Source organism: Mucor velutinosus, assembly GCF_035048745.1.
Source record: "Mucor velutinosus strain NIH1002 chromosome Unknown tig00001563, whole genome shotgun sequence".
Classification (NCBI taxonomy): domain Eukaryota; kingdom Fungi; phylum Mucoromycota; class Mucoromycetes; order Mucorales; family Mucoraceae; genus Mucor; species Mucor velutinosus.
The window spans coordinates 344,176-358,371 of NW_027041904.1; the positions used below are offsets into that span (position 1 = coordinate 344,176).

The window sequence follows — 14,196 nt, forward strand, 5'->3', positions numbered from 1 at the left end:
CTGTTTAAAGTCATCCGCCTACTGAGGTCCAGACTATACTCTTATTGCTACTATAATTTGGGCTTAATTTGTATGCCTATTGCTGTCATGATGCAAATTTGGGTACATTCAAATAGCAACAGCCTGTCTCAAATGACGACGGAACCTATTTTTGGTAACAAAAGAATGTTTGTATTGTGTTCAGTGTAATTCCGGGTCATTGATGCCGATTTTTGAGTCTGATTTGGGTATGGATGAATGGCTCAACTCTATGAAATGAACAACTTTACAATGTTCATGATATTTTGCTCGTGTTTTCCTCTCTTTTTCTTTGCATGTATTGCTGTAATGGCAAAGATTGTTTGTATGAGAAAATATTTACGGTTGGTATTCAGTTTTACTGACAATAGTTATGCCATCTGATGTACCAAAACCAAATTATTTCAATCTTCACTATATCGTCACTATATATGCTGGAAAACTATGTTTTTAAAAAATAGACAAGCCAAGGTAATCAGGCGTCTAATCCAGCATTTGATAGCATTGATCTATTCGAGAGCTTAATTGTTGCCAAGCGAATATGCAAAACCATAGTATCTAAGCAGCAAATTCGATTTCTAATCCCTTAAATTAATAATTAATTGTTTAAAATCTATCTATATAACTGATTTTTATTATTACTGATTTGAATTGTCTACGGCGACAGCCTGCAGGGTGACACCGCCATCAAGTGTAGTGATATTGCATCTAATTCAACATTTGGTAATATTAGTCCTAATCAATTTTACCGTAGCCAAGCAAAGGTGTATAACCATAGTGTTCAAGCAGCAAATTCGGGTTCTCATTTGCATTGTTAATAATAAGCTTACCAGCAACATAGGGCATCAAAATTCGCATGAATTAGTCTTACAAAATCAATATGTCTCCTGTTGAAATTACAAGCTGCACAGGTTGCAGAACTGCCCTTCCAGACGACTTTAGCTACTAAAGATGTGGTTCGTGTCGGGTAAATAAAAGCCATAAAGCAAAACATAACCAAATTGGACAGTTTTCAAGCCTTCATATCTTGCCATGTAGACCTTTCTGAGCCACCGGAATAACGCCAAACAATTGCACTTGAGTAGTAGTAACTTTCTGACACCTTTGCTCAACTTTTTGAAGACCTAAAAAAATATGGCCAAAAATCGACCAAAAAGCATGAGGTACCCCTCATGGTTTTTTTACGAAAATCAAAGGATCGCATTTTTCGCCTTGAAAATAAAGACTTTTACTATGGCATATATCAAATTAACATGTTTCTCTCGATCCAGAGCAACCTCTGAAACCACTGTTATGAGGCTTTCATATACAAAATATGGCTATTTTCGCTAAAAACCTCATTTCAAATTTTATTGAATTGCTCAATAGTTTCAATCAAAACACTTATTACAGTTAACACCGTCGGAAGCGCCTTGAAAAGTACTTCAAGAATGTATTAGGAAGCGTAGGGTGATCATCACAGTTCATATAGTCGAATGCCAAAAGATAGATTAAAGAAGTCGAAAAAAGGCGAGATCTGTCCAATCTTGAGCAGAAAAAAAATAAGCTGAGGTTGAATTAATTTTGGCGGCGGCATTGCTACTGGCTGACCTAAATGCCCTTTCTGTTGATGATAATGATGATTGCGATGCTGATTAAATGGGGATCATGGAATTGAAAGGGTAATTGCTTAACCCAAATACTTTTTTTGGGCGCTTTAGTTACAAGCGAGCCTTTTGCAATGACAACATCTCAAAAAAGTCGCTGTAGATCTTACACAAGTCCTGTATTTACTTATGACCAGCTTTATGTTGCCATCTTATATACTGTACAAACCTCCATTGCATGCTTCAACGGCATGCCGTATGCAAAACATACTATCTGGCAGTTTGAAAGATGAGTAGCACGTAAATTCTCTAAAACCAGACACAGAGCAGCCAGAATTACTTTCATGAGCGATGGTATACTGCTCTACCAGCGGCATTTAGCGCTATTTAGCCTAATGTTGCATCTCAAAACCAAACCATAGATCACACAATCAGCTTTACACAAGACATAACCATCTGGACCAATGAATGCAGCATACTTAATCTACGGACCACGTCAAATTCATCACCCTAGAGCCGCAAATAGACCAAAACAGAGCAAAGCTTGATGAAATTGAAATGCTTATATTTCCATTCATAGACCGTTTTAGATTGTCAGAGTGGTACCAAATGGCTGCTCTCGACTTCTGCTTACTTGCTGATGCTTTATCTTAATTTTTTTTTGAGTGGTCAAAAACCTCTTCAATTCATGAGTGATACCTCATAAATTTTCTTGAAAATCAAACGGTCGCGGTTTACACCCCAAAAACGAGATTTTTATCATGGCATGTATTAGTAAAAACGAAAGCTAAAAGTCCAATCGAGCATATAATATTGCTTATTTGGGTATTCTTTAGTACCAATTTCGACTTTTCGACTAAAAAAAGCATTTTTGGTTTTTTCCGATTAAGAACCTTTTTTTGCTGAGAGATATAGAAGCACTTAGTACCATTCGATAGAGCATTAGAAAAAGTACTTAAACCTATTAATGTGCTACTTCACTTTTGTATAGCATTTGGAATGCAATCCCTTGATAGAAAGATTTTTTTTGGCAAATTGATGGCAGATTCATCGTTTATACCCGAAAACAAAATGTCGGTACTTGAAACCATTTTTAGTAGCAGTAGCTCTGAGAAATCTCATGTTTCAATCCATGAAGAGAATCAATAAATTGAACGCTAATAGAAGCGAATTGCATAGTGAATAGTACCAAAACAGAGCTCATACTATAGGCTACAACCTGGCCTTTTTTTTGTAATAATGATCATTTTAAATTGTTTTAGAACACTTTCAAGAGAAGGAAGGCGTAAGTCACGTAAACTTTGGTGCCATACACATTTTCTAGATTTCTTGCACCTGAAGGTGTATAGAGACTGTTAATATACGTGCTACCTTTTAATTATGAATGGCAATACTATTCTCTGGAGATCCCTCATCCAGCAGCTGCAACAGTTCATTTGCTTGGTGCTTTTACGATGTTCTCAAGTCTCTAGCCATTTGTTAGTTGATTTGATGACCTGATAAGCAAGCTAGGCAATACATATAATTTGTTTAGTTCAAGTGGATATATGCAGATGGTGGTTACTTGCAATACAATACTTTATTTCCTTCAAACATACTGGGAATACGTTAGAATTTATGGAATTACCAATGCACCAGCTGCAAACATTAACATTTGATGCTTTAGATGCCCTTATTTTTAAAGATCGTCCATATAAACGTTGCTCTTGGGCCGAAATGAGATGGCTACGTTATATTGGTCAAATAAGGGTTTTACTTGGTCACAACGTGTACCGTTATTGAAATGAATTTCCCTCTAATAATGATATTCAATCGAAAAAATATGCCGACGATGCGACAGAAATGAAAACAAATGCTAGCAGGTAGAACATACAGACAAAAAAACTAATAAGCTCTGTTTCCAGAAAGAGCTCATAATCCAATATTGACATTAGTGAGCCCTGGGAAGCTCATCAGACTGAAAAATCTATCATTGAATAGAACCATTCAGCACAATCTACATCAATCAAGATTCCATAGATTTCCTGATGATTATTGCGAGTACTAGACAACGAATTGCTGAATCATCCAACATGCTTACACATTCGGTTGGTAAAATGTTGATTGAGTCCCAACAACTATTGCAATCAAAGCTACCAAATAAAATGCAGAGCACGCCACTGACATGCCATTTGAATAAAAGCACTTTGGTGGCATTGCCTGTCCTCCAGCATCGGATATTTGGCAACTGATGTCAAAGCCATAGAGCAGATGCATACCACCTGCAATACAGAAACCTTCCATACAACGGCATTGGATTGCAAAAGCCCTCATTCACAAGCCTAAGCGAGAATTGTACCCAGCTGCTCCCTTCGGGAATGCAATGTATCTTTTATAAGAGCGTGTGCTTGACTGCTCTACATGCTGTGCAACCTTTCGATTAGAAATCAAATGCGCTAAATATATAAATGACAGAGAAACCTTGTCATTATGATTGGAAGCCTGCTAAATTTTTCCAGACCTTTTATCTATTGCGAATCTGAGTCATTGTAACTGACTGCTTTCACTCGATATTCAACATCAGGAACCACTCACAGACTGAACCCGTCACTATCAAAGACATCTGTAAAAAAAAAAAAAAAACTTTTGAAATCATATAAATACCTGGCAAAAAAAAAATTACTAAATAAAAACTTTTTTTTACAGAGTGGAACCATATAAACACTTTTTTTTTACAGAGTGGAACCTCTTATAGTAATATCATGTCCTTTGCTAGAAACTTGCTTGCCGTTGCTGCCCCCTACTGCTCATCTCCAGTGTCTCGTCGCTTGATTTCAACTACAGTTGCCCCTCAAGCTTACTATACCTCCTCATTGCTGTCTGACAAGCACAAACTCATTGATCCCAAGGCTAAGCTCTATGACTTTAGAAGCGATACGGTTACTGCTCCCACGGATGAGATGTTTGATCTCATGAAGAATGCCTCCCGTAATGATGATGTATTCCAGGTAAGTTAAATGTTGTGTGTATACATGTAAACATTTGGATACTAATGTAAAATAAACATTAGGAAGACAAGTCTGTCAATGATCTCCAGGACTACATGGCTGAAATCACTGGTCATGAGGCTGCTCTCTTCTGTGCCAGTGGTACAATGACAAACCAGTTGGCTCTTCGTACTCATTTGGTGACCCCTCCTCACTCTGTCGTTTGTGATCATCGTGCCCATGTCTTTTTGTGGGAAGCTGGTGGTATCGCTGTTCACTCTCGTGCCTCTGTCTCTCCTGTGATCGGTGCCAATGGTATTCACATCACTGCTGAAGAGATTGAAAACAACCTTTTGGGCGAGGATATCTACTCTGCTCCTACTCGTGTGGTGTCTCTTGAAAATACCCTCAATGGTATGATTTTCCCTTACGAAGAGATGGCTAAAATCTCCACTTTGGCTCGCAACCGTGGTCTTGCTATGCATTTAGATGGTGCCCGTCTCTGGAATGCTTCTCAAGAAACTGGTATCTCTCTCAAAGAATACGGTAAATTGTTCGACTCCATGTCTCTCTGTTTGTCCAAGGGTGTAGGTGCTCCTATTGGCTCTATGGTCGTTGGTTCTGCCAAGTTCATTGACCGAGTTCGCTTCAATCGTAAGCTCTTTGGTGGTGGATGGAGACAAGCTGGTTTTATGGCTGTTGCCGCTCAATACGGTATTGATCACATTGTTCCTACCATGAAGGAGACGCACAAGCTCGCTAAATACTTGGCAAACGAGTTGGTTGCAATGGGTATCGATCTTCAAATTCCTACCCACACCAGCATGGTCTTTATTGACACCAAGCGCGTTGGTATTCAAGTTGAACGTGATCTTATTCCTGCTTTGGCTGAACGCAACATCAAGATGGGTGGTATGGGTACCAAGGCTCGTCTGGTGTTGCACCATCAAATCGACCGTCAAGGTGTCGATACTCTGTTAGAAGTTGTGCGTGAGGCTATTGCCGCTCGTCAACAACATGATGAAAATGAGGATTCTTTCCGGCTTACTTCAAGCAGTTCCGCTTAAGTATACCCCACAATTGTAAATTATCCTCCTTCGCATATCATCATGTACATACATAAATTTGCTGCATTGCATCTTATTCAACTTAATAAACATTTTACGCTTTATTCATAATATTAAACGTTATGTTGGCTTTGGCTTGGTTTGATTGATAGTACACGTACCTGTAGAAAAGACATTTAGTTGCTCAGGCTTGAAAGTAATTATGTTATGCGACTAGCTGCAGAGGAAAACTGCTCAGTCTGTGCTTCCAGTGCTTGTTCGGACTAATCGAAGCCATTGCAAGCGCCAGCTTCGTTTTCTGGAATGGGCTATCAAGAATGGTGTTTCTTTCACCCCCTTCACACCCGTAAAGCTTGTCAGCTTTCTATCGGATATACGCAGCCGCTACCACTTACAGGTCTCTACACTGAAAACTGTACGGACTGCCGTAGCTCACCTTCATGACGAACCAGGAGGTACATGTGAAAGTGATCTGATTAACTCTTACATAGAGTCCATGATAAAACCAGCACCTCCCGTCCCTTTGCACCGACCCACAATCGACATCTCCCCCACGCTGACCTATGCCCGTTCCATTGCTTCCTGAACTGCTACTTCTATCAAGTTATTGCAACAAAAGTTAGTCTTTCTGCTTGTTATGGTGGCTTTCCTCCGACCTTCTGACTTGGCTCGAACCCCGTATAACTCCTGTTTTATCACGGATACTGGCTGTCTTACTTTACAAGCCGTGGCTCTTAAGGAGACTCGTCGCAAACGACGCATCATCAAGCCCTGTACGATCCATCCTCATGCGTCCGATATGGAAGTATGTCCAGTGCAGGGCTTCAAGGCTCTTCGCAATCATCCTGGTTTGGCTTCTCGTCCTCCTGATTCACAATTTTTTGTAAAGCCCTACTGATCCTCATAAGGAAGCGGTTTATGAACGAAAGGAAGTATCTTCAGAGGGCATTTTTAACATAACAACGCAATATACGACTTTATATGAAAAAAAAAAAGAAACCTGCAGCTTTTACATATTTCGCAACAAAAAACGGTGCACATTTTCTAAAGGCTCAGATATCAAGGAAGCGCATGGACTCAGGCCGTCGAGTTGAGCGACGTATATATTGCTGTAAACATAGACTGATTGAGGAAAAGAAAATAGCCTAATACTTTGTGTTGACGTTATGTTTATAGTATTTTTAGCTCAAATATTGGCAACTACCAAGGCCGATTTGAAAGGTTCATAGAAGGGTTAAAGATGAATGACTTTGAGGTGCTCGGATATGCCAGAAAAAGTCCACAGCGTTCGTTGATCGAATCTGTTTGCGTCTCTTGCCAAGAGCCTGATTTCCTCACGCAACGAATTTGCTTCTTCGTTTTATTCACTACTAATAAAAGATCATCACACTTTTGCTCTCAACCGTTCTACATCACGAAGGAAATGAATGGCTAATTAAACAAAAAGTGTTTTGGTAGAACACGGATGGAAGTGAGGTGGACGCACAAGCAACAATATAAAGCGGGCGGGAGGTGGACGCGAGCTAAAAAAAGAAAAGTGGACGGAAGGTGGCCGCAAACATCTCTCTGTTTGTACAAATATAGTGATGATGATGATGAAATGTTTTGTCTCTTTCCTTTTTTTTTTTTTTCTTTCATTTCATATATATTTTTTTTTTACTAAGCACTCACACATGGCAGACCCAATGTCCATCAAGGCACCTTTTGGTGTAGTTGATATGGGATCAAATGGCATCCGTTTTGGTATTGTAAGCGCACTTGCACGTCATTTACCAGTAGCCTACGAAGAAAGAGCCCCTATTGCTTTATTTGATGCACAAGGCGATGACAGAGTGATACCCTCAGACACGATTGACGAGGTTATTACCAGTTTCCTGCGCTTCAAAAAGCTGTGTCAAGACGCTCAGGTCGAGATACAAAATGTTCGCGTTATTGCAACAGAAGCCACCCGTATTGCAGCAAATTCAAAAGAGTTTCTCGACAGAATTTATCAAGCTACAGGATGGACGGTATCTTTGTTATCTAAACAACAAGAAGCACTGATTTCAGCCTCCGGTATTGTAGGTAAGTCTGAGTAGGGATGTTTGTTGGCTACAGGAGCACGGGACTGACACATCAATCTTGACAGGCTCATTCAATCACGTCAATGGATTGACCATGGACCTAGGAGGTGGTTCTGTGGAAGTCAGCTACGTCATGACCGCATCGATTCCAGACGACAATTTGAAAAACGACACAACAACAGACGATGGTATCCGTGTTTCGCCACATCCTGTTTCAATGCCTTACGGTGCCGCGGCTTTGAAGAGAAGATTGGCAAAATGTGAATCAGAAAAGGACGTACAAGCTCTGTACCATGAAGTGGTCACTGAGCTTAAAAAGGCCTACGATCAGGCACAACTTCCAGATGTACTTGCCCATAAAGACGGTTACAAGGTATACATGAGTGGCGGTGGATTCAGAGCATTAGGGTACCTGTCAATGGCTGTCAATGCTCAGGAAACGCTGTTCCCCAAGAGAAGCACAAACCGCAAACACATGTATCCTATCCCAATCATCAACGGCTATTCTGTCACTGGAAAAGAGCTCAAGGAGTTGGCAAAGCATTACCGTCATAAAAATCCGCATGAATTGATGAAGAAACTCAAAGTGTTCCGCGTATCAAAAAGACGTGCAGGCATGATTCCAGCATCTTGCTTCTTGGTCAGCGCCATCTTGGAGGTATTCAAAATTAGACGAGTTTATTTCAGTGAGGGAGGCGTTCGTTTAGGATATTGTTGGCAGCTGCTGTCTGCTGAAGAAAAACAAAAGGACCCTCTTATCGAAGGCGTCAAGGCTTACACTGCACAATCCGAATTCACATTATCACCAAAGGAATTCGACGCTATTTATGCTATTTTGGCTAATGCATTACCCAAATTATATCTTGATCCACTCCATCCACTGCAGCTTCATCGCTTACTGCCTGCTGCTATTCATCTATCAAACCTTACTTCACATTATCCCAAGGAAACTCGAGCATTCGTAGCTTTCCATATGCCTCTCGCCGGTGGTCCTTTAGCCAATGTGCCTGGTCTCAGTCATCGCGAGCGTGCCATCATTGCTATCTTGTTGGCCTACCGACAAGGTGGTGCAGTGCCTGATCCCATTTTCTATGCTATTCAGGCCATGGTTGGACGAAGGGGTGTCACTGTATGTAAATATGTTGGAAGATTGATGGAGTTGGTATTCGCAGTATCTCCTTTACATCCTGGCGTGGGTCTCATAGAGAGTGGGCTATCGTTTACAACCATTGTTCATTCCAAGAGCCGTGAAAATAGCAACGATGATTCCTCCAGCAGCAGTGATAGCAGTGACAGTAGCAGTGATGACTCTGATTCAGAATACGGAAATAGTGATGATGAAATTGAGAATGAAGATGCTACTGATTATCCAGCAATGCATCTGCGTATCACTCTGCCTGAAAAGTACTCACCCCTCGTAGACGCACCTGCTGTTATGTCTGTCATTGATAGTTTAGACAAAAAGGTGAACTCTAAAAAGTTTGATCTGGATGAAGAAAGACGTCCATTGAAATGCCCTAATCTCTTTTCTGTCGAGATTATCCGTCAGTAACTCGAATTTTATCATATACACTCTACTTGTTAATAAACTGCTTTACTTTTTACATACACACGTTATCAGGTTGATGCTGTCTGATGGATGAGGCATTTATTGTCTATTTGGAGTTGCAATTTCTCTGGTGCGTTACGATTATTTCCGCTTTCCACGACACTTGGAAGCAAACAACAACAACAACATGAGTCCATAGGCGACCACTGATATAAATAACTTTTGATCAATGACGTTGTGTTTGATTTACTTACTCTTGCGTACCATGACAACTCCATGATAACCGTTTGAAACATCCATAGGTTGTCAGTTTAGCTGTGTAGTGATCGACACACTACAGCGAACATAAGCTTTAGAGCATGTTGGTCTTTAAACTCAAGTGCCTCAAATCTTGGCAGTTGCACAAAAGGTTTCATTTGATGCGCCTCATCAGTACATTTGATATGAACAAGCAGTATTTGACTGAATAGGGCAAAATCTTTGAAACAGGATTTGTTGCGAACGCGTATGCTCGTTGCACATCAATAAGCACTTGTGATACGTTTTTCTTTAGTATAATATATCTAAAAATGGGGCAATATGCTGTATTCATAGTAGAGATGTTGAGCGGAAAATGATGGACCTCATTGCAACTATATCTTGGAAGCGGCCGCTCTCCTTTAAATAGATTCAGGATATTTGTAGACACTCTGGGGATATTGGCCAGGTATCAAATCACAATTGGCATGAAGCTCTCTTATTGTATGATGGATTTAATGCCCATTTGCAGCTAAAATTATCTATTTTCTGTATTTTAAGGTAGTGTGGTACAGTCGCAGTTGCACGACATGCAAACTGTATTCGCGTGAGTACTCTTGAATTGGGGCAAATGTTCCCCTGATTCCCTCCATGTAAACAAGACATTTGACATACAACAAGTAGGCACATTTTGTTTATTTTTACAACAACAAATAATGAGGGAGAATTGGCCGAGTTCCTCTTGAAATGAATGATCTGATCAGCATTGGCTTAAAACTCATCGTGTTTTACATCTAATCGTTTATGCCCTGAACCCCGTTTTCTAATATTGTGTGGAAGGTTACATGATTGACCCCATTTTTTTTGTGTGTGTCTTGGATAGTATACAATGATGATTTTATTATAAAAGTATATAAAAAAAAATATAAATAATGATGTGTAAATTAGAAAGTGTAAGCAGCAGCAGCAGCAATGACAACCATGCCAAGAACTGATGTAATAGTAACAGTGTTACGAGTTCCTGCGCTGGCTGCAGCAGCAATTGCAGCGGCTGAGGATCCGCTGCTTGAAGGGGATGGCTTTGAGGAGGCTACTGTGCTAGTAGAAGGAGCAGTGACGGCAGCAGAGGATGATGCAGTCGTTGTTGTGTTGGCAGTAGGGTTGGGATTTTCGGCTGTAGGATCTATGAGAAAGATGGGATCATGAGTGCTGGTCCATTTAAATCATTAGAAGCTAAAGAAAACTTACATGTGAAAGATGTTTCCCAGTAAGGGTGTGAAACGTTGAAGCATTGATTCCAAGGGACAACATTGAAAGCTTCCTTGACTTGAGGGAGCCATTTCTCGGCCATAGACACAGTAGCATTGTTTAATTCGTGTTGAAGAACAATGTGTCCGGTCTTGTCAGTGCCGTTCTTGCGTGCAGCAATCCAGGATTCGAAGTAACCATCAACAGTCGAAGGGGAGAGGTTTCCTCCACCATCACCTGGCATGTTCCAGTCATTTGTGTCGAGATCCCACAACACAGTGGTCAGACCCATTTGCCATGCGATGGCACGCACTCGATCATCGACATCACCATAGGGGGGTCTCCAGCATTTAGTAGTGACACCAGTAACCTCTTTAATGGCTCTCATGGTCCAGTACAGCTCTGCAACTACAGCTTCATTGGACTGAGATGTCATGGCAGGATGAGACCATGTGTGAACACAGAGAGTATGGCCATCAGCTAACGCTCTTTGAGCAGCAGCAGGAGCAGCAATGACGTTGGAGCCAATATCTGAGAGAAATGCATTAGTCAATTGGTATTATAGAGTGTCTCCTTCAGTAATACATACAGAACAAACCAGCCTTTTGGTTTTCCTTGGCCAGGAAATCATAGAGATTGGGTTCTGCCCATTCACCAGCTTCAGCAGTAAGAGGCCCGTCATCGTAGGTCTATTAAAAAAGTTAACTTAATTGAATGGATACTATCAGCTGAAGCTAATTACCAAACCCCAGTCTCCAACTTGAGGACATGCTGCAGCATCAGCAGGAACAGAGGGATTCTTTGATTTGACACAACCAGTTGCACTCCACCAGCAATCAGGGTCAGTCGAAGCATCGTAGCCAGTCATGGTGAGATCGCCTTTGGAATCAGCCTTGCGAACAGCGCTTGAAGGAACCTAATAGAAATGTTAGACACATGCATCTTTCAAGCAGAAAGACTGATGCCTTACCTTTGACCAGTCAAGAGCTTTGATGACGGCTTGCACTTCAGCAGATGTCGTTGACGGGGACTTCCAGCCTTCGGGATAGGCCGTAGTGGAGAAGTTGACAGTAGATAAAGGACCAGTAGGAATGGAAGCATTTGTGCCTGAAGGATATGCCTTGACATTACCAGCGATAGGTGTGATATCAGAGAGCCATGCAGGTGAAACTTGAGCAGGAACACCGCTTGAAGTAGAAGTGGATGTTGAAGTGGTATTTTGAGCATTGGCAGAGATGGAGGCAACAGCCATCACTAATGCCACTGTAGATTGAACAGATAGAGAATTGACCATTTTGAGTTGTATAGAGCAGATGAAGAAGCAGGAAAACACAAAATCACATCTCTTTTTATATACAAAATGATGATTGATAAGACGTATCGTTACACACTCAACGATACCGCAGTGTGTGTATGCAGTAGACAAGATATCATAGCACATTGTGTCACTAGTTCAAAATATCTTTTTTTAGACGATAAATCAACAGTAAATATACCAAAATGGAGAAAAGGCTTATTTTTGGTCGTTGAATCTCTATTTCTGTTCAGCCACACAGCTGAACGGCTCAGTTGCCTCTATAGCATTGTGTATATTCAGCCTGCTTTTTGTGTGTCTCTACAAACAAGGGGAAATCAAATACCCACCTGCTTTTGCTCTTTTAACAGTCTTTTTATACGATGAAGATCAGGTTCAATACTAAGCTTGTTCTGTGTAAGAAATGGCTCTACACCAGCATGTTTTTATTTCAAATAAAACGTCTTTAAAAGTGATGCATGTATACATACTTGCAACATTGGAAACATAAAGCTAAAGGTCGTTTTGCCATGTCAAGCATTTCCTGTCAGTGTAATTTTTTTTTTTGCATACTGACTACTCTGGCTGGACTATTCTGAATGCAAAAACGACTAACGTTACTATCATACAGAGATGTATAGCATCCATTTTGTAATTCTTGCTATATTCATAATGACGGGTGAAATAAGCCTTTTACCGAATCTAAACCTCCCCCCCCCAAAACGCTACTTTTTTATATGCTGTTTTTTGGCTCAAACGAACGGCAAGAGTTCAGTTTCGTTGTATCCAAGCTTAGAAAGGTATAAATAGCATAATATAATAAATGTATAGTCCCTAGACACTTTCAAAGCCTCAAGAAAGAAAGAAGTTGATCTAACAAGTATTTTGATAGACTGACGTTATCAAACATGGAATGCAAGAAGAATAGCATGGCTAGCAATAGTGCTATGTGATCTGCTACCTACTTTCCATTGGCTTCAAAAGCGTCTATTATTATTGCATTCACGGTTAAAAGGGCAGTGAGTTTGCCAGCCTGCCCAACAAGCCAAAATTAATTTCAACTCAAACTCTCAGTCTGTTCAAGATTGGACAAATTTTGATAGTTTTTCGACTCGATTCATCTATTTTGCTAGATTCGATTATGTAAAACATGATGATCATACGATGCTCCCTAATACCTGCCCCTGGTGGTAGGACGAAGTGGTAGAACTCCAGCATGCCAACTGGAGGATTCCGGTTCGAATCCTGGCGAACGCAAGTTGTTTGAATTTTTGACGTAGTACTGATGTCCTCGTTTGGTGTTTTGTGCTCTTATCCAACTATCAATATTTTGATGATTCGCATAATTGTATTTGCTCTAGGTGTCGCACCTGATTAGTAGTAGGTTTCTTTCCCAACTTGGTTCATTATATATCTTATTCCCTGTCATTGCAGACATTGGGTCCACCAACAGTCTTTTCTTTCCCTCAGTATGACATTTAAAGGGCTTTAAATAAACCTGGAGCTCGCCTCCCCTACGAAAAAATGTCGAGATTTTCCATATCAAGGTTCCACAAAGATGATTTCAGGGGTTGCTTTGGATCGAGAGAAGCATTTTGATTCAAGATATACCATAGTAAAAGTCTTCGTTATCAAGGTGAAAAACGCGATCCTTTGATTTTCGATGAAAGCCATGAGGGGTACCTCTTGCTTTTTGGTCCCCAAGAAATTGAGCAAAGGTATCAGCAAGTAACTGCCAGATGAGAGCAGGTGTTTGGTGTTATTCTGACAATCTAAAACGGCCTTGAACGCAAGAAAACGCACCTCAAACGCACTCAGTTTTTGCTGTATTAGGGACACTAAGGACTAAAGAGGGGAAATATCAGTATGCTGCTTGCCCGTAGATGAAGTAGCTACGTATATATGGATGTAGAGCATCACATAAGAATCAGATCCACAGATATTATGAAAGGTTTTCATGTGTAATTGGAGGATCAAAGTAAAAGTAGCAGTATTTTGATAAGCTATGCAAGGGCAATCGGCTGCACAGGTTGGTTCTCACCCAAACGAAGCAAAAGGTAGAGAGCCATCTGAAGCATAAACACGCATAGTAATAAAGATTTCTACAGACATTTGAAAAGGGACGTATAGAAATGGCTAGACACTAAAACTAAGAATCTTATTGAAAG

General features: G+C 40.5%; 4 protein-coding genes across 4 annotated transcripts; 3 read left to right on the forward strand and 1 right to left on the reverse strand.

Moving 5' to 3' along the window:
• Positions 1-4,345: 4,345 nt before the first annotated feature.
• MNR2_3 (CorA metal ion transporter) lies at positions 4,346-5,637 on the forward strand (the record flags this gene model as incomplete). The annotated part of the gene is made up of 2 exons (XM_064827954.1): positions 4,346-4,591; positions 4,654-5,637. The coding sequence occupies 2 exons, from the start codon at positions 4,346-4,348 to the stop codon at positions 5,635-5,637; spliced, it is 1,230 nt and encodes a 409-aa protein (XP_064685156.1).
• Positions 5,638-6,274: 637 nt separating this feature from the next.
• Positions 6,275-6,535, forward strand: ATC70_008709 (uncharacterized protein; the record flags this gene model as incomplete). Its single annotated transcript, XM_064827955.1, has 1 exon — positions 6,275-6,535. The coding sequence occupies one exon, from the start codon at positions 6,275-6,277 to the stop codon at positions 6,533-6,535; it is 261 nt and encodes an 86-aa protein (XP_064685157.1).
• Positions 6,536-7,310: 775 nt separating this feature from the next.
• On the forward strand, positions 7,311-9,252 carry ATC70_008710 (uncharacterized protein; the record flags this gene model as incomplete). Its single annotated transcript, XM_064827956.1, has 2 exons — positions 7,311-7,701; positions 7,766-9,252. 2 exons carry the CDS (start codon positions 7,311-7,313, stop codon positions 9,250-9,252), a joined length of 1,878 nt encoding a protein of 625 aa, XP_064685158.1.
• A 1,178-nt stretch (positions 9,253-10,430) lies between these two features.
• On the reverse strand, positions 10,431-12,028 carry ATC70_008711 (uncharacterized protein; the record flags this gene model as incomplete). Its single annotated transcript, XM_064827957.1, has 5 exons — positions 10,431-10,669; positions 10,735-11,265; positions 11,324-11,423; positions 11,477-11,650; positions 11,705-12,028. The coding sequence occupies 5 exons, from the start codon at positions 12,026-12,028 to the stop codon at positions 10,431-10,433; spliced, it is 1,368 nt and encodes a 455-aa protein (XP_064685159.1).
• Positions 12,029-14,196: the final 2,168 nt, after the last annotated feature.